Source organism: Aulonocara sp. 'chitande type north' Nkhata Bay, linkage group LG20 (genome assembly GCF_057382095.1).
Source record: "Aulonocara sp. 'chitande type north' Nkhata Bay isolate Kocher_YH1m ecotype deep benthic linkage group LG20, A_spYH_male_GT1.1, whole genome shotgun sequence".
NCBI lineage: Eukaryota > Metazoa > Chordata > Actinopteri > Cichliformes > Cichlidae > Aulonocara > Aulonocara sp. 'chitande type north' Nkhata Bay.
In genome coordinates, this window is record NC_141363.1 from 23,900,701 (window position 1) to 23,928,071 (window position 27,371).

A 27,371-nucleotide genomic window follows, 5' to 3' on the forward strand; every position below is an offset into this window, starting at 1 on the left:
AGAGCTTATAAGCAATATGTGCTGGAGTGCCTGGCAGAATACCGTGTGAAGAAGATGCCATATGCAATCCAGCCTAAACTTTTTCCCAGTGGAAACAAAAAGGTATTTAATGTGTTTATTAAGTTATTCAATTTATTAGAACTTGTTCATTTCACACAAATCTATATTTTTAGTACATATTTTTGTATTGTTGTAGTTTGGAAGAAGACATCTTGTCTTGTCATCCTCAGGTGGTGACTCCAGTGGTTTGGAACAAGCCGGATATTGAGAACTCAGTTCCACTGTGGATCATCATCTTGGCTATTCTGGCTGGTTTACTGCTTCTGGCTCTTCTCATATACATCTTATACAGAGTGAGTACTGCTGTGATATAAAAAGAATCATAGCATGCTTTTGATCTGAAAGATCAATTAATGGGCTGGTTTTCTGTTCTCATTTATGTTTCCTGCATTTCTGAAATGTTTTTTTTTTCTTCTTGCAGTTGGGCTTCTTCAAACGATCTGACCCTTACGGCACTGCCATGGAGAAAGCGGAACTCAAACCGCAGGCTGCCTCTGAGGCCTAAAAGACCACCAAAGCTACCAAAACCACAGTACCTGGCCATATGATTGCAACGGAGAATTGTGGTGGAATATGTAGAGTGGAATTAAAAAAAAGAAAGAAAGACAGAAGCAGTTGAAGAGTTACAAGAAAGAAAGACTACTGGAACTCCACTGTGCTGCACTAGAGGAAGACAAAACTCCAAAGATCTCAAAGCCAAATGAATGTTTTCTTTTTCTATTTTTAATTTATGTCTTTTTTGCTGGCAGGGTTGGACTGTTATCAAATGGAACTTGTGTCAATGCATAAGGCTAACATTGGACTGTACAACAAAAAACGACTGCAGAAGAAATGCAGGCTACCGTCAACCTGCAGATGCAGGAAGATGGGTTTAATTTTATGGATTCTTGGTATGGATCATTTTGTTATTTCCCTGTAACTGCCTTATATTGGTGCTAATGATCTGATATGATTGCTGCCTCTAACAGGATATGGCCACATGTTGCTTGTGGCATCTAGGAGCTGTGAATTATGCTGCCTGCTGAGGCCTGAAAGTATTCTGATATCTCCTAAACACATTTAATTGACAAAAAATAAGAAAACTGTTTATCTGCCTTTAGTAAAGGCTACATTACATCAACAAATATTTAACAACAAAACCTGTTTTAAAGCTCAGATTTCATAGCTAATTGTAATTCAATTCCTTTGCTAAAATTTAAGTAATTTTAAATCCCAACTATTCAGAGGTGCTGATTCTTGCCCAGTGCATGCTGGGATATGCTCCACCACTCCACCACTCCGGAAATTTAAAAAAATGCATAGATGGACATTTCTCACCCGACCATGGAACTGATCTCTCTCTGCCTCAGGTTGGTGGACAGTGCCGGGTTAAGTTGTTTTTGCACTCAAAGGAAATCTACTGATATTATTCCAAAGACACCAAAGACTGACTGACCTTCCTTTGAGTTCTGAATTTGACTCCTACTGATCACTTTGTTTAAATCCTGTATGTTTGAGTCGAGAGTTACCAGTGCTGGCAATGTCATTGTTGTGTAGTCGACTGGGATGGGACTGGAACCACCACAGACCTGTGAAACCTCATGTAAGGCCTGAAGCAGTGTGGTGCTTCTGTCAAAACGCAGTGTTCTCAAGATTTAGTTTTAATGTCATTACTCCTGCTTTGTTTGGATTGGGTTCATTCAAGATGGAAGCCTAAATGAAGCAAATTGTGCTTACGGTGGAGGAAATAAGCATATAATGATATATATATTTTTTAAACTGAAGACATGACAATCAGCAATCCTGTAGCCTCGACAGTAGGCTGAAGGCAGAATGATTCTTTTTCAGCATAAAATGTGTGTTGCTGTGAGATACTGTATTTTTCTATTCTTTTTTTTTTCCTCTTTTTTTGTGTAAATGCTGCCCATGCTTAAAATGAGAAGTAGCTGAAGCCATCCCACACCCAGAGGCTGCAGGGACGCAACATTAAAATGCCTCGTGTTGGTTTCTTTTGACATATGCATAAGTTTAATGTGTCCTTAATGTAAATACTTAGTGCTTGTCAGTTACCGTTCCAGTTGTGTGTGTTTACATGTATACATGCGAGATTTCATGAATACATGCATTTGTGTGGATGGTATATTTATGAATGTTTGTTTTTGCCTTATTACCTTTCCCACTGCCTAGTCCTTTTTATGCCAATCACATCAGTAGCTTGAGATAATTGAGCTTAACCAGTTCTGCGTTACTTTTAAAATTGATAGCATAAATACCTCTAACAAAGGGATGACAGCTAGGCACTGGGAACTACATGTTGTTTGGAAGTGCAATATTTATATTCACTTGTTTTAATATTACAGTGCTTTCTTTTGATTTATGTTTTGTTTGTGATTGATTTGTGATAAATCAGACCTTTACGTGTGAAGGTGATGAACATGTAGCCAAATCCTTTGTTGGTGGTTCACTTGCTTTTTCTCACTAAGCATTATTTCAGGTGTGAAAGTTTTTGTTTTTCAAGGATTTTTCCCACTTCATATGTACTCACCACTGCAGGACCTTTCTGATCTCACTTTTTGTAGCATAGATTTTCATAAAAATACAAGCACATTTCTGGTATGTTGAATTAGTTTGGTGATTTATGTGCTCTGGTGTTGCACCTGTCCAAACAGCATCATACTGACCGTCTGCAATGCATTTGTTTGCTTCATTAAATTCTCTTCATAAATCCCCTTGTAGTTGATAGATACAATTTTCCAGATAGTCCACAAAATTTGCGTTTGGAAAATTATTTTTATCCTAAAATGTAGTCAGTAGACATTGTTTTTTTTTTTTTTAAACGAAACACAGAAAATCATTATTTATAATGATGGGATAATTTTACTTCTTCCTCCTCAGTTACATCAGGAGAAAGCACTGGTTTCTTCATTTTGTTATTTACATGTCTTAGCCAGGACTTTCAAAAAGGTGTTGTAAATATTAATAAGATGGAGAATTGTGAATATCCTCACCCCATATTGGGGAGACCCTTTAATGTCAGGTGGAATGGGGGCTCTTTGAAGGTCAATTTTTACCTGTTACGGTTTGTACTTTAAATAAAATGATTCCTTTTTAAACATGTTTGTACTGTCATTAAATACACATTAGTGGGAAAATAATTTATTTAGAAAATAATATACGAAATTATGCATGTCAGTTAGTGCCAAACATGATCTGATACAATATATTTAATGTGAAAACACTTGTGCACTGACCTAAAGTGGTTAATTGTGGCACAGGTCTGTGTTCTTATGGCAGTTTTGTGGAAAAAACAATGTGATTCTTCCACAGACAGCAGTATAAAAAAACTTCACAAAATGAATTTTGACACCAAAGACAAGAATACTTCACTGTACATCATGTTGTAACATTTCCTTTTGAAGGGATCACTTGAAATGTTTAGACACCAGTGTGACATAAGGCTTTCTGAATAACCACAAGTCCTGTCAACACAGAGTCAGGGCCACTGGAGCTCATTTCTGTGCACAGAGCCCATTTTGACTGTCAATGTTTTGCTGTGCAGAAAGCTTCTCCAGTAATGTCCAAACTCCTTAAGTAACAATGAATTTCCATGGGATGCTACATCTCCAAAGGTCCAGTTCCCACCTCTAATTGAGATGAGTTTGGAGGTTTTATTCCGTTATACAGAGTTAATTTTTCGGCTGTGATTTTGCTTCAGTTTCACAGTCCTTGCACATTTTCAGTCATATTTCCTAGCAATCGATTGTTCTCGATAGCTGCGTAAGCTTGCGCTGGTTGTCAATCACCTTCAGGTTTTGGATATAGTGCCGGATGTTTGTGGAAGTCCGCAGAGGAAAGGCGTGATCTGAATCTAGAAAAGATTAAAATCATGCCTGAATCTGCATATGTTTAAGTTTTTGTACTTTTGTAGAAACAAGGTTAAACTGAACCTTCTATAGATCTTATGAAGAAAATATTAAAAACTGTCGAATGGCATTAGAGATGTGGCTTACATGTAGACAAGCGAGTAGCAGCGCCTTCCAGAAACATACGATCTGCCAGGCCTCTCTGTGGAGATGAAGGCACTGCAGAGGGAAAATAAAACATTATCTTACCCGATTTATGCACAAAACTGCATTGTATGTGTTTACTCCAACATGCATGTGAATTACTTCCAACTTTTCCTGAATGCATACAGTCTCAAAGGTATGAAGTCAGTGGGCCCGATCATTTTGCTGCCAAACTATCACTTACCATAAGGTTGGCTTCTGCATCCTCGAACGATTTTCACTGTTTTGGCAAGCATTCGCTACGACAAGGTGAGAAAGGAAACTCTTCAAGTCAGTCTATACTGAGGATATGATTTGTAAGGAAACAATTACATAACAACATTTGAAAATAACTTTTCCATACCATTTTCTCAAAATTGACCAGTTTGTCTACGTAGTTTGCGTTTCCCTCATGGATAAACGTCATATCTAGATATAGGAAGGGACAGAAGTAATTAGTATCTTAATAATAAGGACTTGCCAGTGGATTTGCAATTTACTGGTGTCTGTTACCTTTCAGCAGCAGAGGCATGAAGGGAATGTAAGGAGGACTGAGTTTAGCTATAGCCAGTCTGTATGCCCTGTGGTTGCGTGAAGGGTCCTAAAAGAATAAGCGAGCATAGCACAATCAGACCATTAGAAACCTTAAAGAAAATCTATTGTTTAGGACATTTATAAAACTTATTCAAAGCTGAGTACATAGTATAATTTACCATGAGTCTCTCAAGAGAACAGTAAATCCTTTTTGTCTTGCTGGGTATTCTCTGTAACAGACCAGCAAAAGATTGCAAAGTCAATTTTAAAGTATTTGTTTAATAAGTGTGGCAGAACATTTATTATTATCATGCCTGCTGCCTCAAGGGGGCTCTCACCTCCCAGGTCTTGTAAAGCCTCTGAATTGCACTGTTGCTTAAGCCAAACATCACAGCAAAGAATGAATTTAGATTCTTCTGCTCCTTTAATCTGTGATGGAGAGGACACATGACTGTAAATAAAGTGCAGTCCTTGAAGTGGATGGATAAAGTTTAAGATGGGGGGACAAAAGTAAGTACAAAGGTCCTGCCCGGATACTCACAGTGAAAATACCTGTATGATTACAATATATGATATTAAGCAGGATATTAATGTTTACTGTATCAATTTCTTTTTTTGGTATAAGACCATGCTAATTTTTCTAAATGTATACTATATACAAAAAAAGTATTGGGCCGCACCTCAGTGGATAAAAAATGAGTTGGCCTGGATCTTTTAGTTTCAAAGAATGAAAACCTTAATGCTTCTGCTTACTAAGACATTTTCAATGTCTTAGTAACAATTCAATGGTTCGAATGTTGTGGTAACAGTTTGGTGAAAACCTGTTTCTGTTCCTGCACGACTGTGCTCCACTGCACAAAGCAATGTGCACATATTTCACACATTTCTCTGTGAACCATAAATAATAATGGATTGGATTTATATAGCGCTTTTCAAGGCACCCAAAGCGCTTTACAATGCCACTATTCATTCACTCTCACATTCATACACTGGTGGAGGCAGCTACGGTTGTAGCCACAGCTGCCCTGGGGCAGACTGACAGAAGCGAGGCTGCCATATCGCGCCATCGGCCCCTCTGGCCAACACCAGTAGGCAAGTAGGGTAAAGTGTCTTGCCCAGGGACACAATGACCAGGACAGAGAGCCCGGGGATCGAACCGGCGACCTTCCGGTTACAGATGCGATTCCCAACCCCCTGAGCCACGGTCGCCCGTGGCCAAACGTTTGCACCAAACCATCTGAGGTTTCAATCAACAAGTCTAAACTATGAGTTGCTTACTGGTAAAGTAGATGCACCTATGGTATGACTCTGAAAGTCGTAGATGACTTCCTTGTTGTGTCATTACATTAAAATGTGACATTGACCTTGAAGCTGACGTCACTGAGATTTAAACTGAGATTTAGGGCCGGGAAAAAGGCAAGACATGCGTGAGGTCAGTAGGTTTCACTGTTGAGATGCTTATTTGTTCAGTGGCCAACCTGCTTTGGCTAAATGTATGGTTTATGCAATTAATTCTTACACTGAAGCGATCTTGATAAACTTCTTGAGCAGCATAGCACGTTTCACGAGGTCTTCACATAGGCACAGCTCAGTCAGTACCCAGTGCTGCACCTCATTAAAGCGACGCACAAACCGCTCTAGGTTAGCCGTGATGGCTCCAGGGAATTTGTGGCGCCCAAAAATGTAGTAGACCAGCTCCACCTGGAGAGACACAGACAATGAGTCACAACCACTGGCATAATTTAAACACACCGTGAAACAAGCAGACAGGAAGTCTTTTGCAGGTATCTTTTGTTTCTTTAGAAATGTGAGGCATGCAGGAAATGACCCAAATAATCTGATGGCAGAGATGATACTGGTAGATAAAAGGCGGTAAAGTTTGAGAGTCATGCAAAGTTCTTTGTTGCACGAATGCTACTTTGAGCTTTGGTTATGTATGTCAGTGAGCAAATAAACAGCTATGGGCGTAGTGGCCATGAGATACAAAACACAACTACAAAGGGAAATCCACAACATTTAGAAAATGCAACAAAAACAACAATTCAGAGAAAAACAAAAACAAATGCAGAACACTTCAGAACATGCATAAAGAATGTACAACAGGCAAATACACTGTTGAGAAACAAAAAGGCTTCAAAACCAAAAAGGAAATGCTGTTATAGGTTCACTCGCCACCAAAACAGTCTTCTCCTTCCTGCATGGTTCTTTCTTCTTTCTCACTCCCGTCAGGCTGTGTTTGCTCAAAGGGGATTACCAGATCATTGTGTATCACTCTCTAATGTTGTAGGGCTTTTATCTTACAATATAAAGTACACAGAAATAGCAATTTTTGTAAAATATGCTATATAAATCAAATTCAATACAATTAAAGTTAATTACTAGTTAATACTCTAGTGTTCTGAAGCAGTTTTGAAGCAGTTGATTGGTAAAATCAAACGAAACATCAATCATAGCCGCCAAGTTACCTCGTGCATGGCAGTGAACAACTCCCAGTCATAATTGGTGAGCTCACTGGCAATGTCTTTAGAAGACATCTGTTCAAGGACGTCAGCGCTTCCTTGCTCTGGACCCTGCTGCTCCTTTAGAGGTGTCTGACAGAGAGAGAGACGGCGCAGTGGCAGAGAGAATGAAAATCATCAGGAACAATGTTGTTCAGGTGAACATTTAATGACTCGCCTTATAGTTGGGGATGCTGCTTTCAACAAAACCATAATATGAAAAACCATAATAAACAACAAACATATTTAGAATATATCCCGTGAGTTAAATCCCCTCCTCATTTTCTATGAAATAGAATAGGATGATATTAATCGTTACTAGTTCATGACCATGCTACAGTACTTTATGGTGAAACTTGGCTGTGAGATGAAAATGACATGAGGCTTTTATTAGGTGTTGCAGGTACATAAATGCAAAATATAGGTTGTTTTAGGTTTGGCTGCTAGGTAGTTGCTATGAAACATAATAATATTGTGTATGATTCAGCTTTTGTGGCTATAAATGAGATGTTACTGTTACAAAATTAAATGATAGGATGTTTTCATAGGTGCTGTACATGCGTAAATGCAGAAAACAGATCCTTTTAGCCTGTTGATAGTTGGTTGCTAGGCAACATCATAATGTCTGCCATAGATAACAACCGGCAGCAATATCTGATGTAGATAAAGGACATAGGATGTACCTGTCTTCCAAGTCTGGTTGCTCAACCCCTGATTGTGTAGGAGGAGTTGGTGGACAGACAGACAACGAGTTCATGTATTTTAATAAGTGTGTTTTAATAAACTAAATAGACCAAAAAATGGTAAAGAAGTTATGGAAGAAAACAAATCCTCACCAGTTGTTCCACTTCGCTGATTGTGCAGATGAACAGTCTCTCGTTGAGTCCCAGGGCGGTGTAGACTGCAGTAGCATCCAGCTTTAGCTGAGCTCTTTCTGTGCGCAGTCATAGGAAACAGAGTAATTTTCACCGTAATTTAAAAAAAAGGAGAGCATTTGAAATTCTGTGAACACGACATAGGTTTGATGACAAACAGAATTACTCATCTGTTAGTACATTAGTCTAGCAATCTACAAAAAACTGATTATTTTAATGAAAAATAAGTGTTGGTTCTAGAAAACAAAACAAAAACATATGACTAATGCCTCCCACCTCCTGTGGAGTTCATTTTGATGAGGACATGATCTTCTCCAGCTTTTCCTAATGCTGACATTATCTCCTGTACAGATGTATTCACCGGCAGCATCGGAGTGAGAGGTTTGTTGTCTGGCCTGTAGATCTCATACAACACTAAATCAGAAGAGGACAGAAAATAAAATGTCACATCATGCTAATTTGGTGATTAATTTAAAGACTAATGGTGCCTGTTAAGTTACTGGATACTGAGACTGTTGTCCTTTATTGACATATTGCGTGACACACACGTCACAAGCACTGATTCTAAACCCTTTTCCCAACATCTGTCATCATGGCCATTCACGTGTTCATTTAAACTAACTCTAACCTGGATATGGACTTCAGCTTAGCATTTAAAACATTTTTGACTAGTTTTACTATTCCATCAATCAATCAATTTTCCTGTAGACTCCTGGTGGAGCATAGGGCTGCAACAACACCACGCCAACGGACTGTTCTGGGGCGTTCTCTTCAGCTGGGTTCACGTCATTCAGGCGGCCAGTCCAGTGCTTGCCTTGTGAAGTTGTCGGACGGTTTTCGGAGTGTGTGACCTATCCAGCCCCATTTTCTCTACTTGATGCCTTGACCGACCAGGTTCTGGCTGGTTCTCTTCCACAGGTCTGTGTTCGAGATCTTCTCAGGCCATCTGATGTTAAGGATGTGTCGCAAGCACTTGCTGATGAAAATCTGTATCTGTATCTCGGACCCATACAGGAGGACTGCTTTCACATTGGTGCTGAAGATGCGGATCTTGCCACGCTTTGGTCACTTGCATATAGTGACCAAGTTGAACTTTATATTCAGTATTTTTAGTGAACATTAAACATGAACATCTAGCAAAACTGTTTATACTGTTTAGCTATATTTCAGACACAAATTTAGCCAGGTTTGATTTTGAAGTTGTTGGTAAAGATAGATGTAAAAGTTTATGTATGATGTTTGTATGATTTGCCATCAATTTCAGGTCGTTTCCTTTTTTCATTTATTTAAATATCCCCCACTAGACTTCTATCCTTATTATGGGGATTTGGTTTTCTTGATTATTGTCAGCTGTAGTGTTTGAGCTTTACTCACCTTTATCATGTGCTCTGATTGGTTGAACCCTCCCAACTGACTCCTCAAAGTTTGAAAACCAATCAAACTGGTGGTTCTGCCAATAATATAAAAGGCGACTCAGTGACACTTCAGCGACATTAAACTCTCTAATGGCAGTAGAAAGACATTTCTTACACTCTGTCACACTTTTTGGCAAACATCCCAAAGGGTTTAAGCTCCAGTAGGACTTGTAGTATAAAGAAAAACTTTCATTTTGGCCTTTAGCCTCTGTCAGGGTTATCAAAAATATACTGCAGATACAACTTTAAATAGAACACATTTTAAGTAGAGAGTTTAAGTAGAAAAGACAAGCTGTGATATATGTCTGGTATACATATCCATCAATCCACTCAAATGTGTATTTTTGGGGAGGAAATTTTATTTTTAGTAGAAAATTATTCAGCATACATATTCACCAATAGATATAAGGCCAACTGGGCCTTATACCTTATGAGCCCCCCCTCAAAATAAATTAAATATGTCATGGCTGTGTCCAGGCAGGGATAGAGGACCCAAATGTAGACTCGAAAAGGGCAGATGTGAGCTTTAACAGCTTTATTGCTGGACACAAACTGAACTAAACCGAGAGATACAAACATAAGCTAAACCGGTAAGGGAGACAGAACACACAGCTAGAGTGAGGGTACCATGCGACGACGAGCAGTAGAAGACACGGACACTAAATACACACACTTGGTAACAAGGAAGTGGTGCACAGGAGGGCGACACACCTGAATCTAATTGCTCAAGGGAAGCAAGACAGAATACACTAACCTGAGACACGGACCCTCAAAGTAAAACAGGAAACACACAGACAGACCCTCCAGGCACAGACTCAGACACACGATACTGACTAGACAGGAAAGGTGGGACCGCGGCAGGTAAACAGAGGGTGCACTGAGTACAGGGACATGAGGAGCACAGGAACCAAAACCTAAAGAACTTGAAATGCAAAACAGAAATCAAACCCTGATATATATGAACCAAGATGAAACCAAAGACTAATAAAAAATAACAATACAAAATCCAAAACACTGGGTCACTGACCCAGGACTGTGACAAAATATGGTAAAGGATAAAAAACTGGTTTAAAACCATAGAAAACATACTATTTAAAAAGTGCTCAAATATGATCCAGTTAAGGAATACCTTAAGGAGTTGCTACTGTAAGAGAATTTTCTTGGACATGATATCTCTGAAAAAGGGCCAATTTTCTTTACTTAATGGGTTGTTCCTCATACTACAAGAGTTGCTGGAGCTTCAGCCTCTTAAGACATCTGCTCTTCTCCATGCACCTTTGAAGTAGGCGAAGTTGTGCCAGAAACCTGTACTTTGTTTCCACACACTCAATAACTTACCCTGCTCAGTGACTGATAGCCATTCTCCAACCTGAAAAAGTATAGAAGAATTAAAGTGTTAAATAGTATGCGAAGAATATCTATGACTTGTGAATTGTTAAGAAATATGAAACATGATCTGATAGTGCGTACACTTTTGTCCTCCTCCTTTCTCTGAAGTCCTTCAGCACGTTGAACAGTTGTGAATTCGGTGCCATATCTTTCTTTAATCTCTGTTTCAACCCCAACATTAAAATAAAATGATTGATGAAAAAAACATACTGACACAAAAATCACACAGTGATATGTTTAAAATTTTAATTTATGACTTTGAGGCTGAGATCTCACCTCCAGAAAGTCCAAGGCAATAGGGTCTTCTTTCAGGTGAAGGCCAAACAGTGCCACCCACTGGCCAACCAACTTTACTACTTTCTGCTTAATGTTGAGAACATAGGCAGTCTTCTCCTGCTCTGAGCCCTCAGCAAGCTGTGCCTGGTAAGTGCAATGTTGGTTAAGGGTATAACACATAAGACCTTAATTACAAAATAAAAACAACATTAACTATAACAATTTATTCTGGTAATAAAATGCACTGAGAATTCCATTATATTACAAAAATACACTATAATACAGCTTTGTTTGACTACAGTAATTCTCATAAACATCACTAGCTTCACTGTTGTCAGTATAAATGACACTGTAGGATATTGGTGCTGTAGTGCAGGACAGAGCTGGCTGGAGGGCATGAAGACTTTGTGGGTGAGCAGGAAGTCACTCACACAAGAAGCTGCAGGGACACAATCATCACCATAATACAGTGATTACAAAGTAACTGACTTGGTCTGAACATTTTTCAACAACAGAAAACAGGTATCTGTAATCTTAACAGTGTCACCTATAGCATAATTTCCATTACACTCCAACTTTATTGTTTCCAGTAGGTGTTCCAAGATTTTCTCAGGTGTTCCTGACATAACTGTGTACCTGCAAAAAGCAAGACAGAAAAAAAACAAAGAATAACTTTCAAAACCTTGTGTTTGCCTTACATTGATCCACATAAATAAAGCAATAAATTAATTAAAAAGTATTTGTTGTGTAAATGTTGACTTGTTATCTCCTCAAAAAGAAGAAGCACAAAAAGTCTCTTGACGTAATCATTGCATAGTTTGTCTAGCAGACTGTGTTTACAACACTTTGAAAGTTCTTAGCTGTATATCACAGCCGCGTAGACAATAGCGCTCTGTCTGTTTCAGATCATAGCTTTACTGTGTTTGCTTAAAACACTTCACCTTCCAGCACATCTCTAATTTCCACACCCCTCTTTCGCTCATGATGCTTTTACATGACGCTACCTCGTGTTATTAACTTTTGTGTACTCTCTCACATACTTTGTTATGCTCTTGTCTATTTATGCTCTCCTCTTTTCCTCTTTTCTTTCCCTCACCCCTCCACAGCCAGCTGATTGCTGCCCCTCCCTGAGCATAGTTCTGCTGGAGGTCTGTTTCTGTTAAAACTAAGTTATTCTTCTCCATAATCACAAAGTGCTTGCTCATGGGGGATCGTCTGATTGCTGGGTTTTCTCTCCAACATCAAAGGATCTCTACAATGCAATATAAAGTGCCTTGAACTGTTTTGAATTGATTGCTATATTAATCAAATTCAATTCAAAACTTTGAGAGCACAAAAAGGGACTGAATGTTCAGAGAATAAATGTTCTTTTCAATTGTGTAGATTTACAAGTAAAGAGAAGAAAGTGGTTTAAACGTAATCTAAATAAGAGTCCTGCATCAACTTAATTGACCTTCATACTTGATAAAGTGGTTCAAGACTGATAACACGTCACTCAGAAAGGCAGGGTTAAAGTCCGCCTATTATGTGAGTGTTAGGTAATACTCCATTAATAAACGGTTAACCACATCTTTAAAAAAAATTTATGTAATCATCACTTATTGTGATGCAGTGTTTGTATTAGAGCCATGCATTATCAGCCCACACCCAGGCAAAGCGTCTTCATGATCATAAACCTACTTGTAAATTAACTGCAGTATTTTATAGAAGTTAGTAGGTCAGAGTCGCTTACTTGCTGCTGTTCCCTGCTCCTCCTTGTTCAGTCGAGTCTGCACTCTTTTCCAACACCAGCACAGTCTTTCCGTGCTCTTCCAGTCGCACTGTATTAGCCTCCACGTCCTGAAGGACAGAGAAGGATGACAACCAGTTTGAAAAGTTATTTGAAAATTTGCGTGAATCTCACATCTCTTAAATTGTCACATGGGGCTACATGTGTTCAGTAAGCACCCGATGTCTGACAGACAACTTCTGGTGATAAAAATGCAGTAAGAGGAAATCCAACAAACCTTGAGGATCCTTATGAAGTCCTGTTTATCAACACGAAGGAAATGACAATTGTCCTCTCGCAAGATGATGGTGGCGGCTCGAGGTTGCTCATTTAGCAAAGCTAGTTGCCCAAAATCCTCACCTTCATGTAGAGTAGTCACCAGACCCTATATGCACACAATACTCTGAGCTATACAGCATACTTGAAATCAATTGCAACGTGTTTTATTAGAGACAGTGGGTTTTATTAATTTGGAACCACTGGCTTTACCTTGCCGTGCGTGATCACATTTACAGAGCCTTTCCAGATGATGTACCAAGAGGTTCCTTTATCCCCTTGACTGAACACTATATTGAAAAACAAGCAGAAAGAAACCACATCAGTCAGTCATATATCTTTCTAACCATTACAACTCCTAGAAGATCACACCTTGAGAGCACCTTCCTTAAAAGTACTTTGTTAAATATGGCTTTAACATTAAAGAAATGGGTAGGATTGAAGAGAAAAAAGACCTGATGATCTTCTTATCCACAGTAAACAAAGAAATTAATTATAACATTAGACGGTCTGAATAGTCTTAATCTTATTTTCTGGAAACAATGAATGTTTCACAGAAAAAGATGCTATTTTCTGTGCATAAGAACCGTATTATCGTGTGATTCAGCAACACAATGAAGCTGTGTAAACTCACAGACTGTTCCAGCTTTGGCATGTGATTCAAAGACCAGCACTGCTGCCAGCTCCTTACGCACCTACAGGCACAGCAGGACAAGAACAGACAGAAGCGCACTGATACCTTTTGCTATCATTGTTGTAAATGGGTTTTTCTTGATTTTCACTTTCATATTTCCAGTGTATTTTTAACATTTCTTTCATGTGGCATAAAATACAAAAGAAAAATATTATGGTTGATGTATGCAAGTAGAATAGTGTCTTTTAAAAAAAATATATTTTAATAAAATATATCAGATCAAATCCATGGTTAACTATCACGAAAACTTGATAACAGTTCACATTAAAAAAAAAATCAATATGTAGAGCCTTTAAAAATGTTAGGGGAGTTTATAGAGACTGACTGAAGAGGAGAGATGAGCGGCAGCTTTGACGTGGAGCAGCTCCTCGTAGATAACCTCCAAGTCCTCGGGACTCCTCTGACTGGGGCTGTAAAAAAAAAAGGAAAGAAGAAGAACATAATAAGCCAAACAAAACAAAATACAGTAACTTTGCTAGCACCTTGAACTTGTTGTAAGAAGCTTTCTGACAATACAATACAGGTTATCATGAGGAAATGCTCATGTAACAACTAAACAAACTGACCATTTACGTAGAATCATAGTGAGCAGAGCATCAGGACCAAGCTGAGACAGCAGAGACAGAGCTTCCCCTAGTTCATCCTCTGAATCCTTCTCATTCAATATGTGGTTAAGTCCAAACTGGGAGTCTTGGAAGCGATAGAACTGTGTGTCCTTGTCGAGGAAATTCAACTCGTGTTTCACTTTGATTGAGACAAAACACAGAAGAGAAAATAAAACCCTTAAAATGAAATGCAAGAATGCGGTTAGACAACTCCAACACACACGTTGCTTTAGAAACAACAACGAGGCAGATGAGTAAATTTTTAGATAAGTTTTATGCCGGTCATTTATAAAACTTTAGATATATGGAAATAAATGCAAATGCTTTCTGAGTGAGTTCCTTCATTTGATGATGAAGCATTTCTGTCCTGATTGGAGTGGTCTCTTCCAGGAAGACAGTGTCTCATCCAAAGAGCTTAAGTGGTTAGTGAACACTTGACTGACTGAAATAACAACGCAAAACAAATGTCATGGTAGACTCGGTCACCAGATTTCAAGATACTCGAGCATGTCTGGGACATTTCTAAGTGCTACCAAAAGCATTATCATCAGAATACATGAAAAGTAATTTGTTTGGACATTATTCCACATTCATCTACAGTTCACAAGAAGCCCTAAATTCACCCAACACATGACAAGTATCCTTCCTATTTTTCATCAAAATACTAAATTCTTCCCCTCCTTGAATCGCTACCTTATCGTGGTGGAGGGGTTTGTGTGTCACAGGGATCCCAGGGGCTATGTTGTCTGGGGGCTTTTGCCCCCTGGTAGGGTCTCCCATGGCAAATTGGCCCTGGGTGAGGGACCAGACAAAGAGCGATTCATAAGACCCTTATGAAAAGGACATCGAGGGAACAGTTTACCCTGCCCGGGATAGGGTTACCGGGGCCCCGCCCTGGAGCCAGGCCCGGGGAGGGTGCCCGAGGGCGAGCGTCTGGTGGCCGGGCCTTAGTCCATGGGGCCCGGCCGGGCACAGCCCGAAGAGGAGACATGGGCCCATCCTCCCGCAGGCCCACCACCCGCAGGAGGCGCCATAGGGGTCGGGTGCATTGTGTGCCGGGTGGCGACCAGGAGCGGAGGCCCTGGCGGACTGACCCCCGGCTGCCAAGACTGGCAATAGGGACATGGAATGTCACCTCTCTGGTGGGGAAGGAGCCTGAGTTAGTGCGTGAGGTTGAGAGGTACCGGCTAGATATAGTCGGGCTCACCTCTACACATGGCTTGGGCTCTGGAACCAGTCTCCTGGAGAGGGGCTGGACTCTGTCTCAGTCTGGAGTTGCCCCTGGTGAGAGGCGGCGGGCTGGGGTGGGTATCCTAATATCCCCTCGGCTTGCTGCCGGTACGTTGGGGTTTTTCCCGGTGGACGAGAGGGTTTGTTCCCTGTGCCTTAGGGTCGGGGAACGGGTCCTGACTGTCATCTGCGCTTATGCGCCGAGTGGCGCTGGAGGGTGCTCCACCTGGAGACTCTGTTGTCCTGCTGGGAGACTTCAATGCTCACGTGGGTAACGACAGCAAGACCTGGAGGGGCGTGATTGGGAGGAACGGCCTCCCTGATCTGAACCCGAGCGGTGCTCTGTTATTGGACTTCTGTGCTAATCACAGTTTGGCCATAACGAACACCCTGTTCGAACATAAGAGTGTCCATAAGTGCACGTGGCACCAGGATGCTCTAGGCCGTAGGTCGATGATCGATTTTGTAATCGTATCAGCAGACCTGCGACCATATGTTCTGGACACTCGGGTAAAGAGAGGGGCTGAGCTGTCAACTGATCACCACCTGGTGGTGAGTTGGATCAGGTGGCGGGGGAAGACGCTGGACAGACCTGGTGCACCTAAACGCGTAGTGAGGGTGTGCTGGGAACGTCTAGCAGAGGCCCCAGTCCGCGAGATCTTCAGCGCACACCTCCGGCAGAGCTTCAACAGCATTCCGAGGGAGACTGGGGACATTGAGTCCGAATGGACCATGTTCAGCGTCTCCATTGCCGAAGCTGCTGCATTGAGCTGCGGCCGCAAGGTGGTTGGTGCCTGCTGTGGTGGTAATCCCCGAACCAAATGGTGGACACCAGAGGTGAAGGGAGCCACCAGGCTGAAGAAGGAGTCCTATCGGGCTTGGTTAGCCTGTGGGACTCCGGAGGCAGCCGACAGGTATCGACAGGCCAAGCGGAATGCGGCTCGGGCAGTGGCTGAAGCAAAAACTCGGGTGTGGGAGGAGTTCGGAGAGGCCATGGAAAAAGACTTTCGGGCTGCCTCGAAGAGATTCTGGCAAACCGTCAGACGTCTCAGGAGGGGAAAGCGGTGCTCTACCTGCACTGTGTATAGTGCTGGCGGAGCGCTGCTGACGTCGACTGAGAAAATTGTCAGGCGGTGGAAGGAATACTTCGAGGACCTCCTTAATCCCACTGACACGTCTTCCGAGGAGGAAGCAGAGTCTGGGGATGAGGGGAATGACCCGCCAATTTCCGGGGGCGAGGTCACTGAGGCAGTTAAACAACTCCTTGGTGGCAGAGCCCCTGGTGTTAATGAGGTCCGCCCCGAGTTCCTGAAGGCTCTGGACGTTGTAGGGCTGTCCTGGTTGACACGCCTCTGCAATGTTGCGTGGAGATCAGGGGCAGTACCTGTGGACTGGCAGACCGGGGTGGTGGTCCCCATCTTCAAGAAAGGGGACCGGAGGGTGTGTTCCAACTACAGGGGGATCACACTCCTCAGCCTCCCTGGGAAAGTCTATGCCAGGGTGCTGGAAAGGAGAGTTCGTCCGTTAGTCGAACCTCGGATACAGGAGGAACAATGCGGTTTTCGTCCTGGTCGCGGAACACTGGACCAGCTCTTTATCCTCTCCAGGATACTTGAGGGTGCATGGGAGTTTGCCCAACCAGTCTACATGTGTTTTGTGGACTTGGAGAAGGCATTCGACCGTGTCCCTCGGGGTGTCCTGTGGGAGGTGTTGCGAGAATATGGGGTGTCTGGCCCATTGCTACGGGCCATTCGATCCCTATACAACCGTCGCAAGAGCTTGGTTCGCATTGCCGGCAATAAGTCGGACTCGTTCCCGGTGGGTGATGGGCTCCGCCAGGGCTGCCCTTTGTCTCCGGTTCTGTTCATAATTTTTATGGACAGGATTTCTAGGCGCAGCCAAGTGGCGGAGGGCTTTCGCTTTGGTGGCCTCAGAATCTCATCTCTGATTTTTGCAGATGATGTGGTTCTGTTGGCTTCATCGGGTGAGGGCTTCCAGCTCGCACTGGAGCGGTTCGCAGCCGAGTGTGAAGCAGCGGGAATGAGGATCAGCACCTCCAAATCTGAGGCCATGGTTCTCAGCCGGAAAAGGGTGGAGTGCCCACTCCGGGTCGGGGATGAGTTCCTGCCCCAAGTGGATGAGTTCAAGTATCTCGGGGTCTTGTTCGCGAGTGATGGGAGAAGGGAGCCGGAGATCGACAGACGGATTGGGGCTGCAGCTGCAGTAATGCGGACGCTGCACCGGTCCGTCGTGGTGAAGAGGGAGCTGAATGTAAAAGCGAAGCTCTCAATTTACCGGTCGATCTACGTCCCTACCCTCACCTATGGCCACGAGCTGTGGGTAGTGACCGAAAGAACGAGATCGCGGATACAAGCGGCAGAAATGAGCTTCCTCCGAAGGGTGGCTGGCCTCTCCCTTAGAGATAGGGTGAGAAGTTCGGCCATCCAGGAGGGGCTCAGAGTAGAGCAGCTGCTGCTCCACATCGAAAGGAGCCAGCTGAGGTGGTTCGGGCATCTGACAAGGATGCCCCCTGGGCGCCTCCTGGGTGAGGTGTTCCAGGCATGTCCCACCGGGAGGAGGCCCCGGGGCAGACCCAGAACACGCTGGAGAGATTATCTCTCGGCTGGCCTGGGAACGCCTTGGTATTCCCCCGGATAAGCTGGAGGAGGTGGCTGGAGAGAGGGAGGTCTGGGCCTCTTTGCTTAGGCTGCTGCCCCCGCGACCCGGCCCCGGACAAAGCGGATGAAAATGGATGGATGGATGGATAGATGGATACTAAATTCTTCAAAAGTTAGCTCTTCAGTTCTTACCATGGAGAAGTATTCCCTCATCCACTAAGACCTGCCATATTCCCACTGCCTGACTTCTTGATTGGAGGCCTTCATTTTGGGTCATCAGCCAGTCAACAAGGTCCTTACCGGAGCAACATTGCCTATGAGAGAAATTTGCATGTAATTAAGAGACACTGTTACTTTTAATCATGAACTAAAGCACATCGCCAGAATAGGTACCTGTATGTTTTGAGGTGATGCTTTCTATCTCGGATCAGACCAGGGTTCTTCTCAATCATGACACTATATACTGATCTGGCTGCCTTCACCACGCGATCTGAGAGAAACTTGATAAACATGAAAGATAGGTGAAGTTAGCAAATACAGCAAAGTTACTGTATTAGGTGAAGTGTTTTTTATAAACACAATTTCTGCCAATTTTTGGGTTGGTGAAAGGCCAAAGTCAGCAAAAGAAACGAGTGTTTGTGAAAGTGAGGAAGACAATTTCCCCCTCAGTTTTGAACAATGTTGTGTGTGGAGACTTCTGTAGGTGTTGGAGTGTAATGGAGTGTTTGTGGGGGTTGCATAGGTGTCAAAGTGTAATGGAGTGTTTTTGGGGGTTGCACAGAGGTGAAAAGGTGTTAAAGATGCAAACTTAAATGCTCTGAAACTTCACTGACTTTCCAGCTTCTGACTCTGGCCAGCACAGAGCAACAACAAACTGTATGACAACTCTGAACTAGTTTCCCTTTAACCTGCTTTGATGTCCCCACCACTCATTCTCAACAGCACACACACACACACACACACACACACACACACACACACACACACACACACACACACACACAGTCCTGTTTTCATATCTTAGTGGGGACATCCCATTGACGTAATGCTTTCCATAGCCGCCTACCCTAACCCTAACCATCAAAAATGAATGGCTGAACCTAACCATAACCTAATTGTAACTCTGACACTAAAACCACATTTTGAGTCTCAAAAATGCCTTTAAACTCATGGGGACAGGCATTTTGTCCCTATAAGGGTTGTTATGGAGACAAACAGACCACACACACACAAACACACACCCAGACACACACACACACACACCATAATATAAAGGGTTGCATTAACCTAGACCATAACTTTAACCTAAACCCAAATCTTCAAATTTAGTGAGATTATGGGGGCTTTCTTTTTGTCCCTATAGTCCCAACAATATTGGTAATACAAATACACATAGCTGCACATAACACACTGAGGTCAGGCTTAAACTCACAAAGACCTGCACACAAGGGTGCACAACCTGCCAGCCACTCATGCAGAGGCAAAGCTTACGTAACAAGAATGTACTTTGTTTGTGGCTGAAATTCAGCTCTCCAATTTTAGACCTTCTCATGCTTTATGCTTTGTATTTTGAACATAAAAGAATTGATTTAAACTACCACTCAACGATATTTACTGTCTCAATGACTGACAGTCGCACAAACTTTAATTCTGCGCCTCCCTGGTTGACTCCCACAGGTCTTGTGATTACATGCTTGACACAGGCTGTGGATTTTCCCCTAGACACTGTTGTTTGTCTAAGGTGGTGACCTGGAGATTCACACAAAATCCAACACGGATTACTTCCTATATTCTTTTCTTAAGAATGCAATGCAAAGAAGCCAGCAACAGAAACTACTTTCTGTCTCCTGTAGGTTTCTGCAATTCATTCAGGATGTAAAAACACCTACTGTTTGACTTATCTGCTGACATCATGCCTCGATGACTCCAACACAGCCCCTGGTTTTCCCTATTTAAAGTGGGCCATAACACATCCTTGGTAAATCCAAGTTCACACAAAGTTGTTAATTCAAATTTAAAATTGCAATTAACAGCTGCGGGCACAGTGTACACTTTAACCTATCGCCCTGACACTGGACTCTTCCCAGACCTGACATCAACAGAGTAAATGCGTCCTGAGGCCTCTGCTGTGCCCTGCTGAAGTTAGTGTGTCGTGAGGTCACTTGTATTCCCAGAGGCCCATTTTCCCATGGGGCTCCTGCAGTCACATTCTCATGCCTGTCAACTCCCAACTTATTTTCTTGATGAGGCGACTTTCCATTACCTAACTCATTCCTTACAAAAACAACATCAAAAGCCATACATCACTGTGAGCCCTCTGCTGCTGACTATATGTGGTTGAGTCTGCTTCCTGAACTAGGCCATCTAATCCCATTATCTGAGAACTACAACACACATGTAACTGTTTCTAGTGAGTGAAATTAAAGAGCAAACATTTTTCCCACAGGTGTGCCAGTCAGTGACACAGAGTACAACACACACTCAGCCCGTGCATACACAGCAAAATCTCCAGTGTTAAATTAACACTGGAGAGTGTCTATATGGGTCCACACCTCTGAGTGTTAAATACAACACTGTTGAGTGTTAAATTAACACTTTTGACAGTGTTATATGTTTAAAAGTAACCTAGTCAGTTTTGAAGATTAACAATGGCTAACACTGAGCAGTGCTGATTTTCTAACACTGGAAAATAACTCAAAATGTTAGAAATATTCCAGTGATGTATATGCCATCTATAACAGTTGGACAGGCGGCCATAATATATTCATGACAGGGCACTATACTGTTGTTTAGGTAATTTTAAAGTCAGGAACCTACATTATTAGGTGATTTATGACTGAATATGTATAGTATAATACTCACGTGATCCATACTAGATCATACTCAAATTGTCAAGGAAATGATTCTAATCTGTGATTATAAATTACTACAGCCAATTTTTGCAGGACCAGGCAAAGAACAGCTGTTCTACAGGTTGTACAGTTTACTCAAACATGCTAGATGCTTGAGAAAAGCTTGTAATTGTCTTTATCACAGCTCAATTGGATTATCTTTTCTCTGTCTTATCCTTTTTGACTTAAATCTGATGGTGACTAAAACCATTAGTCATGCTCTTTTAAAATGTTTAATTTCATGCCTTTGTCTCATTCAGTGGAATATTGATGAGTGCAGCATTCACTGCATGTCTCCTTTGTAGGCGAGACATTTCTCTACTTTCTCTTTGACCTCAGTGGGCTGTGTTGTGTGAGAAGCACAGAGTGAGTTGACAAGCAGCTTCATCTTTGGGCTGATTTTTACCCCTCTCTTTCTCTGTGAGAAAAAACAACAACGCCACACTTCTTCAGCAAACATATATACCACAAACATGGGTAAAAATGTACGGTAAAAAAAAAAAAGCTTTTCAGAGATTACAGACAGATTTCCGTTTCCATTTCATGTTTGAATTGGAAAATGTTGGAGCACAATCAAACCTTGCTTATTAAAAACACCAATCCTGTACAGTGCTATCATAATGTATGATGCTCACTACTGACTTTTAGAATCGGGAGCAAACATTTGCTAAGCAACAATAACAAAAAAAAAAACCCAATGAGGTTAGCAACACATGTCTCCTGCAGATTCAGTTGCTCTGTCCTCCCTCTGTGTCTTTACAAACCCGAAAATATTCACAGGGTTGATTATTTACCCATATGGAAAAGATATATATAAATCTTATAAAGTTTGTATCTGTCTTGTGTGAAACTTGTATTAAAAGCAGATATAAGATCCCTTGAAAATTACATAAATGAAACTTGTATGTTTTGGATACTTATGAAAACAATATATGAAAGTAATGAGAAAGTGGCCACTTTCATGAGTAAATCATATAAGCCTTATATGATTCACTATATGAAGTAGGCCACATCTTATGCAAGTCTTTTATAAGTTTTTACTATTTCTTTTCCATATGGGTAGGAGTTGAAAGATGCACTCTCTGTACTGCTTTCTACCTTTTCTGTCGCAGGGAGACCACTGAACCTAAACAGAAGCCACTTTCCCTGTCAATTCTTCTTATCAGGGTTTTAAAGGTTCACTACTTGGCATGCTGTTGAAGAAGCTGAGATAAAGCAACATGAGGGGCCTGGACTGAGTTAGGTAGGACTCAGGAGAGTGGGGAGGGTCAATTTATTGTGGGCCTTGGAGTGCTCTTTAGACTCCTTATGACTGCTTGCCCCTGCAAGGAATGTGTTTTTTTAAAACTCGGTTGAGTAGTAATGCAGGATATTATAAACAACAAAAGAACAAGTTCAGCAGTTTGAGAGGATGCAAGCTCTGCAACTCTGAATTATACTGGAGGTCAGTAAAACTAAAGCCACCAGTGCAGTGAAACTTGTCAAAGGCTAACTAGAGTTTAATCAGCTAATTAGTGATAACCAACAATAGATCTCACATGTGCTTAAATTATCTTTCAGGACAGGGGTGAAGGTGTTTACACTCTGCTTTAAATCTTACCTCTGCTCTCACATTGTGGTTCTCCTTATGGTCAGAGTGAGAGTCTCAAAGCACCACTGAAATGCTGTTAAATGTTGGCACACATACCTGCTTCATAGTGTCCTTTGAATTCAGAGCCTCTGGCAGTGGAGTCTGGGAGAAACAGAAAGACATACTTTATACCCAGTGAACCGTTTCTCCATATCTAAAACCTCTAAAATAAAGAAAATAAATTGCTCGGGAGCAGCATTCCACAGGAACTAGCTGGGCTGGTTGTTGATGACAATCTTGTTGTAGCTAGTCTGAAAGAAACACAACCAAGCTGGACCATCGAGAAACGGAAAATTGTTTTCTTTTCTTTGGTATGAAGGTCACTACAGATGCATTATCTCAACCTGTGATGTGCCATTGTCTCCAACATGGTGTGGGTGGTTGTCAAGTGTGTGTAATGAAGTGGGAGGAAAGAGTATTTAGACCTCGGCAACAGAAGGTACATGGTTAAACTCTTTGAATTTCATTAAAACAAATATTTGCTTTAAACTACAGACTATCCTTTCATGTAAAAAGTAATTGAACCTGAACATTTAAAGATTAATACTGAAGCAGCTGCCACAGGTAAACAATATTGATGATTTTTCATTACACTCTTGAAATGCTCACTTAAAAGAGTCAAATCATTGCTATCTCTAACGTCCTACCATGTAAAAATATTCAACATTCCCACGTTTGTACTTTGACCCAAGTCAGACTTCCCCTTTGTTGCTTAGATTTTATGTTTTTATGACCATCTTGCGGCTGTTGTTGTCTGTCTGTATTCCCAAGGTAATTGGGTTCAGTGTAACTAATTGAAAATATAAAGGACACACTACGTTTCAACTTGCCTCACAGTTCTAATAATTTACTAGTGTCACTTTAACACAAATCTCTCTCTTTCTACTGAATTGATGGATTGTAAGAGTTGTAACAAAACAAAAAAAGGTAAATATGCAGAGCACTCACGTGACATAGAAGACATGTAAACAAACAGTAGCTGATGTGATTCTTCACATCGGAGATAGACATCGGTTTCTCTGCTTCTACTGCACACACACTTTGTGGCATGTTTTATTTGGCCTGCTGTACAGGCAGCTACATCATGTGATATTAGCCTGAATGGACCACAATTTAGCTTGTAACCCAATTGCCACTGAATGACAGTAACTCCATGAAACATTATGCATAGCATAGCTAATTTATGAGCCAATCAAAACAAACGTGCCTCGTAAGTTAAAAACATGTGGAGAACATTTCAATATCTGTTCGACAGACACACTTAGGAACCCTTATGTATGTGAGGTATTTTTTCTGCATTGTGTCCATGTGTCAGCACTGGTATGCAGGAGCAAGAAGTCCAGGAGGGATGCTGCAAATGATGACAGAAAAATGAGCTCAGCTGTGCTCTTATCTGCCTCATGTGCTCAGAGAAAGAATTAGCTTAACCTTCAGGGCTTATTACTAATAACACACGACAATGAATAGAAAGATTGGATATCACTCTACTGCCAAACAACTAAACAGCTTTGAGTAAAACCAAATACAGCATACAGGCTTGCTATTACCTGTTACAGAGTCAGATTCCACTAATGTGCTGGCATAGCACAAACAATATTTGAAATGCACAATGCACAATGTGAATGCATGCATTTGTCAATTTTGCATTTAGGATGATTTAGCATGTTTTCAAGTTCTGTAATTTGTCAGCTGTAAGATATCCCTCGGTTTTATCCGGTTCAGCGATACTTCTGACGTTCAAAAAAAGATTGATACTTTTATACTTCTAGATTAATGTGTTGTGCATCATAGTGTTATGGTAAAAAAATCCAAAGCAATTGTTGCTGTTCATGCAGAACTTTTAACTAGTTCACGGAAGTATGACATTGATATTTGGCTGGTAAAAGCAGGTAGTTTGGGACACAGTCTCTGCACGTTATCTTTGGCCCCCTGATAGTTAAAAATCAGGTAAATTTAGAAGACTTTCAGCGCTGTTATGTGTCGTCCTGTGACCTGGCAACCGAAACCTCCCTCATTTTGCATTCTTCTACAAACTCTTCTGTAAACTGAGCAAGGGTGTTTCAGGGAACGTGAACAATAAACAATGCACTATTTATAACCCGAGGTAAATAATAATAATGAAATATGCTTTGTTACCTTCCTGTGTCACCACAGCCAACTGCTACAACAATAGAGGAACCTGCTTCAGTCTACTTGGAAGCGTTCCTGAATATCTACAAAATGCAGAGACTCCAGCTGATTTACATAGTTAAGGCTGAGCTAATTTTATTTATTCTGTATATGACTAAAACAGCTGCTTAAATGGATGACATTCCATCTATTTTCCTGGAATCAACTGATGATAGGTTTTCAAAAACTAAGACAGTGGCAAGAAATGCTACCGCAGTCAGCCACAACCAAAAGAGAAGGGTTCACACTCCTTGGTCTGTTTAATAGTCAAAACATCAACATCAATAACAATGAAAACAAGCTATAATAATAATTCAGAGGGAATTTTGAAAAGTTGGACACATGAAAATGCTGATGTCAATTAATTTGCTCTAACTAACTAATTTGTAGGCTTGTTAGCTGCAATTGTTTCTGCTGTGGTTTCTATAATGAGGCTAGTATACAGAGAAAGTAAGGCTGGGAAAACTAGTAAATAGAGCAGGAAAGGCAGCATAGTGACATCAAATAAACAGAGAAGTGCCACAAAACTGGGCTGTACTCAGTTACATGCACTGTTCACACAACCACACATTTTGCTCCCAGATCTTCAGAAATGTTCTGTCACTTTTCCATCTTTCCTATTTCAGCACCAAATCTCGAAGCTTACTTGCAACGTAAAGGATACTTTTAGGGCCTTTTAGGCAACATGTGTCAGACATTTAGGAGATACCAATTTGCATACCAAATTATGATTACAGTCTTTTACCCTCGCAGTAGCTCTACCAGCAGTGATATCATATGAACTAAAGCAAGAAAGCAAATGACATCTTGGAAGCCCTATTTTGTGCCAACACCTCAAATTTATAAACTTTTTATGTTATTTTATTTTTTCTTAATGAACGCTAAGCCTTTAAGTCATGTTACTTTGGAAATGAACGGATCAATATAAAAAGACAGTGAATTATGATGTCATCGTAGTCATCATTCTCATCTCTTCTTATCCGCATATTGTGACACCATGCAGTAAAAGCAATTCTTGCTTATGTTCCATGAAATATTCCGCAGTCGTTTCGCTTAAGTAAATGTATAAATATTAAAGAGGCATACCCAGCTGATGCCCCGTATTGTCTGTTTTTCCACCGAGCAGCGGTCCGGGAACACTTGGTAATTGTGAGTCCGAAAGAGATGCATCTTGTTTCGGATCAAAACAACCGACAAACAAGTTTCCCAGTCAGAAGATCTGCAGCTCGGCAGCTCTACACATTATTCACGGCACAGTAATCTGGATAGCCCCGTCTCACACTCATTACTGCACAGCGGCGACTCAACACGGCGACAATGTGAACTCATAACTCCGCATTTTGTCCTCCTAGTAATTCCAGGCAGGTCCTGCATCAAACTCAGATCTTGCTGCCTCATTGAGGTCGAGTCGTGTACTGTTCAGCCATCCCTCGCGGCACAGGCGCACTGTTGCTGCGTTGCGTGTGTGCGCTCTTTGGCTTTTCACAAGAAACTGCATCAGAGAGACTGCCTCTTCTGGCAGTTTTACCACCTAATTAAAAACGGCGTTTGACGTATTTAGCTTGACCTCGTGTGCATGTAGAACCTTAACATTTTGTCCTTCTGTTAAAACACGTCAGCGAGTAGACAAATATGATGTGTATATTTCAACTCAAATTCATTCTTGAATGCTAGAGATGAAATTTTCAAAGATGTCAAACCTTACTCAAGTCTTAGTCAAACAAGTAATTTGCTAAAAATGTGCACCCTTTCTGTAAAATAACTGGCTTATTTGTTACAAATTTGCATCATTTCTTGGCTGAACTGTTAAAAAAAAAAAGGGTGAATCCACACAAACATTGGGGTCAGGGGTATTAAAGGAGGTATAATGTTGCATGAAGGTACTATATAATAAAGTTTGTTTAGTACAGTAGTTCAGGAAAACACACAAGCTGCAGCACGTTGTATAGACCACACACTTATCAGGTTATCCAGCTGCCTGGCTCAACTGGGCCTGTAGGCAGAGATAAACTGCTTCAAGGGCAGAAAGTAATTTAGGTTTGAGGACAACACTTAATGCGTTTATGCAGTTCTAGTTCACAGGTGTTTTTCCTTTGGTGTTGAAGTGTTATGTACCCATTAAAGCTTTATGAAATCATAAAATTCATAACAGGTGTTCAGTTTTGAATGGATTTTTCAATATTTCTTCCTGTGATTCAAACCTTACACCTGTAGTTCACACTTTTGGCTTTTTGTGTTCGTTTATAGATGCAGGTGACTTACGTCCCCCAACTCTGGTGTACGCCGCCTTGGTGGAAAACTGCTGTTTCTGACGTAGTTCTCCATCAAGAAAACAGCTTGAACAAAATCTGTGTGAAGAAAAAACAGCACAATGATTTTATTCTTTAACAGTCGAGAAAGTAAAATGGGAAGGTAGCG

General features: G+C 41.3%; 2 protein-coding genes across 2 annotated transcripts in view; one reads left to right on the forward strand and one right to left on the reverse strand.

Moving 5' to 3' along the window:
• The window catches only part of itga5 (integrin, alpha 5 (fibronectin receptor, alpha polypeptide)), a 32,599-nt gene extending 29,437 nt beyond the window's left edge, over positions 1-3,162 (forward strand). Inside the window, exons 28-30 of the mRNA XM_086278756.1 lie at positions 1-102; positions 231-353; positions 482-3,162. Of these exons, the coding sequence (XP_086134882.1) occupies positions 1-102; positions 231-353; positions 482-565 (309 nt within the window). The 3' untranslated portion in view covers positions 566-3,162. The remainder of the gene's footprint in view (positions 103-230; positions 354-481) is intronic.
• On the reverse strand, positions 43-26,440 carry rapgef3 (Rap guanine nucleotide exchange factor (GEF) 3). The gene is made up of 27 exons (XM_086278757.1): positions 26,040-26,440; positions 22,842-22,886; positions 18,657-18,763; positions 18,456-18,577; positions 14,377-14,554; positions 14,136-14,220; positions 13,751-13,811; positions 13,330-13,406; positions 13,079-13,225; positions 12,805-12,911; positions 11,620-11,708; positions 11,433-11,511; positions 11,073-11,223; positions 10,878-10,957; positions 10,746-10,776; positions 9,367-9,442; positions 8,269-8,406; positions 7,954-8,051; positions 7,085-7,210; positions 6,139-6,320; positions 4,958-5,048; positions 4,799-4,849; positions 4,599-4,686; positions 4,450-4,514; positions 4,291-4,345; positions 4,050-4,121; positions 43-3,907 (listed from the first exon to the last, which is right to left on the reverse strand). The coding sequence occupies exons 1-27, from the start codon at positions 26,121-26,123 to the stop codon at positions 3,789-3,791; spliced, it is 2,604 nt and encodes an 867-aa protein (XP_086134883.1). The 5' UTR covers positions 26,124-26,440; the 3' UTR covers positions 43-3,788.
• Between the last annotated feature and the right edge of the window lie 931 nt (positions 26,441-27,371).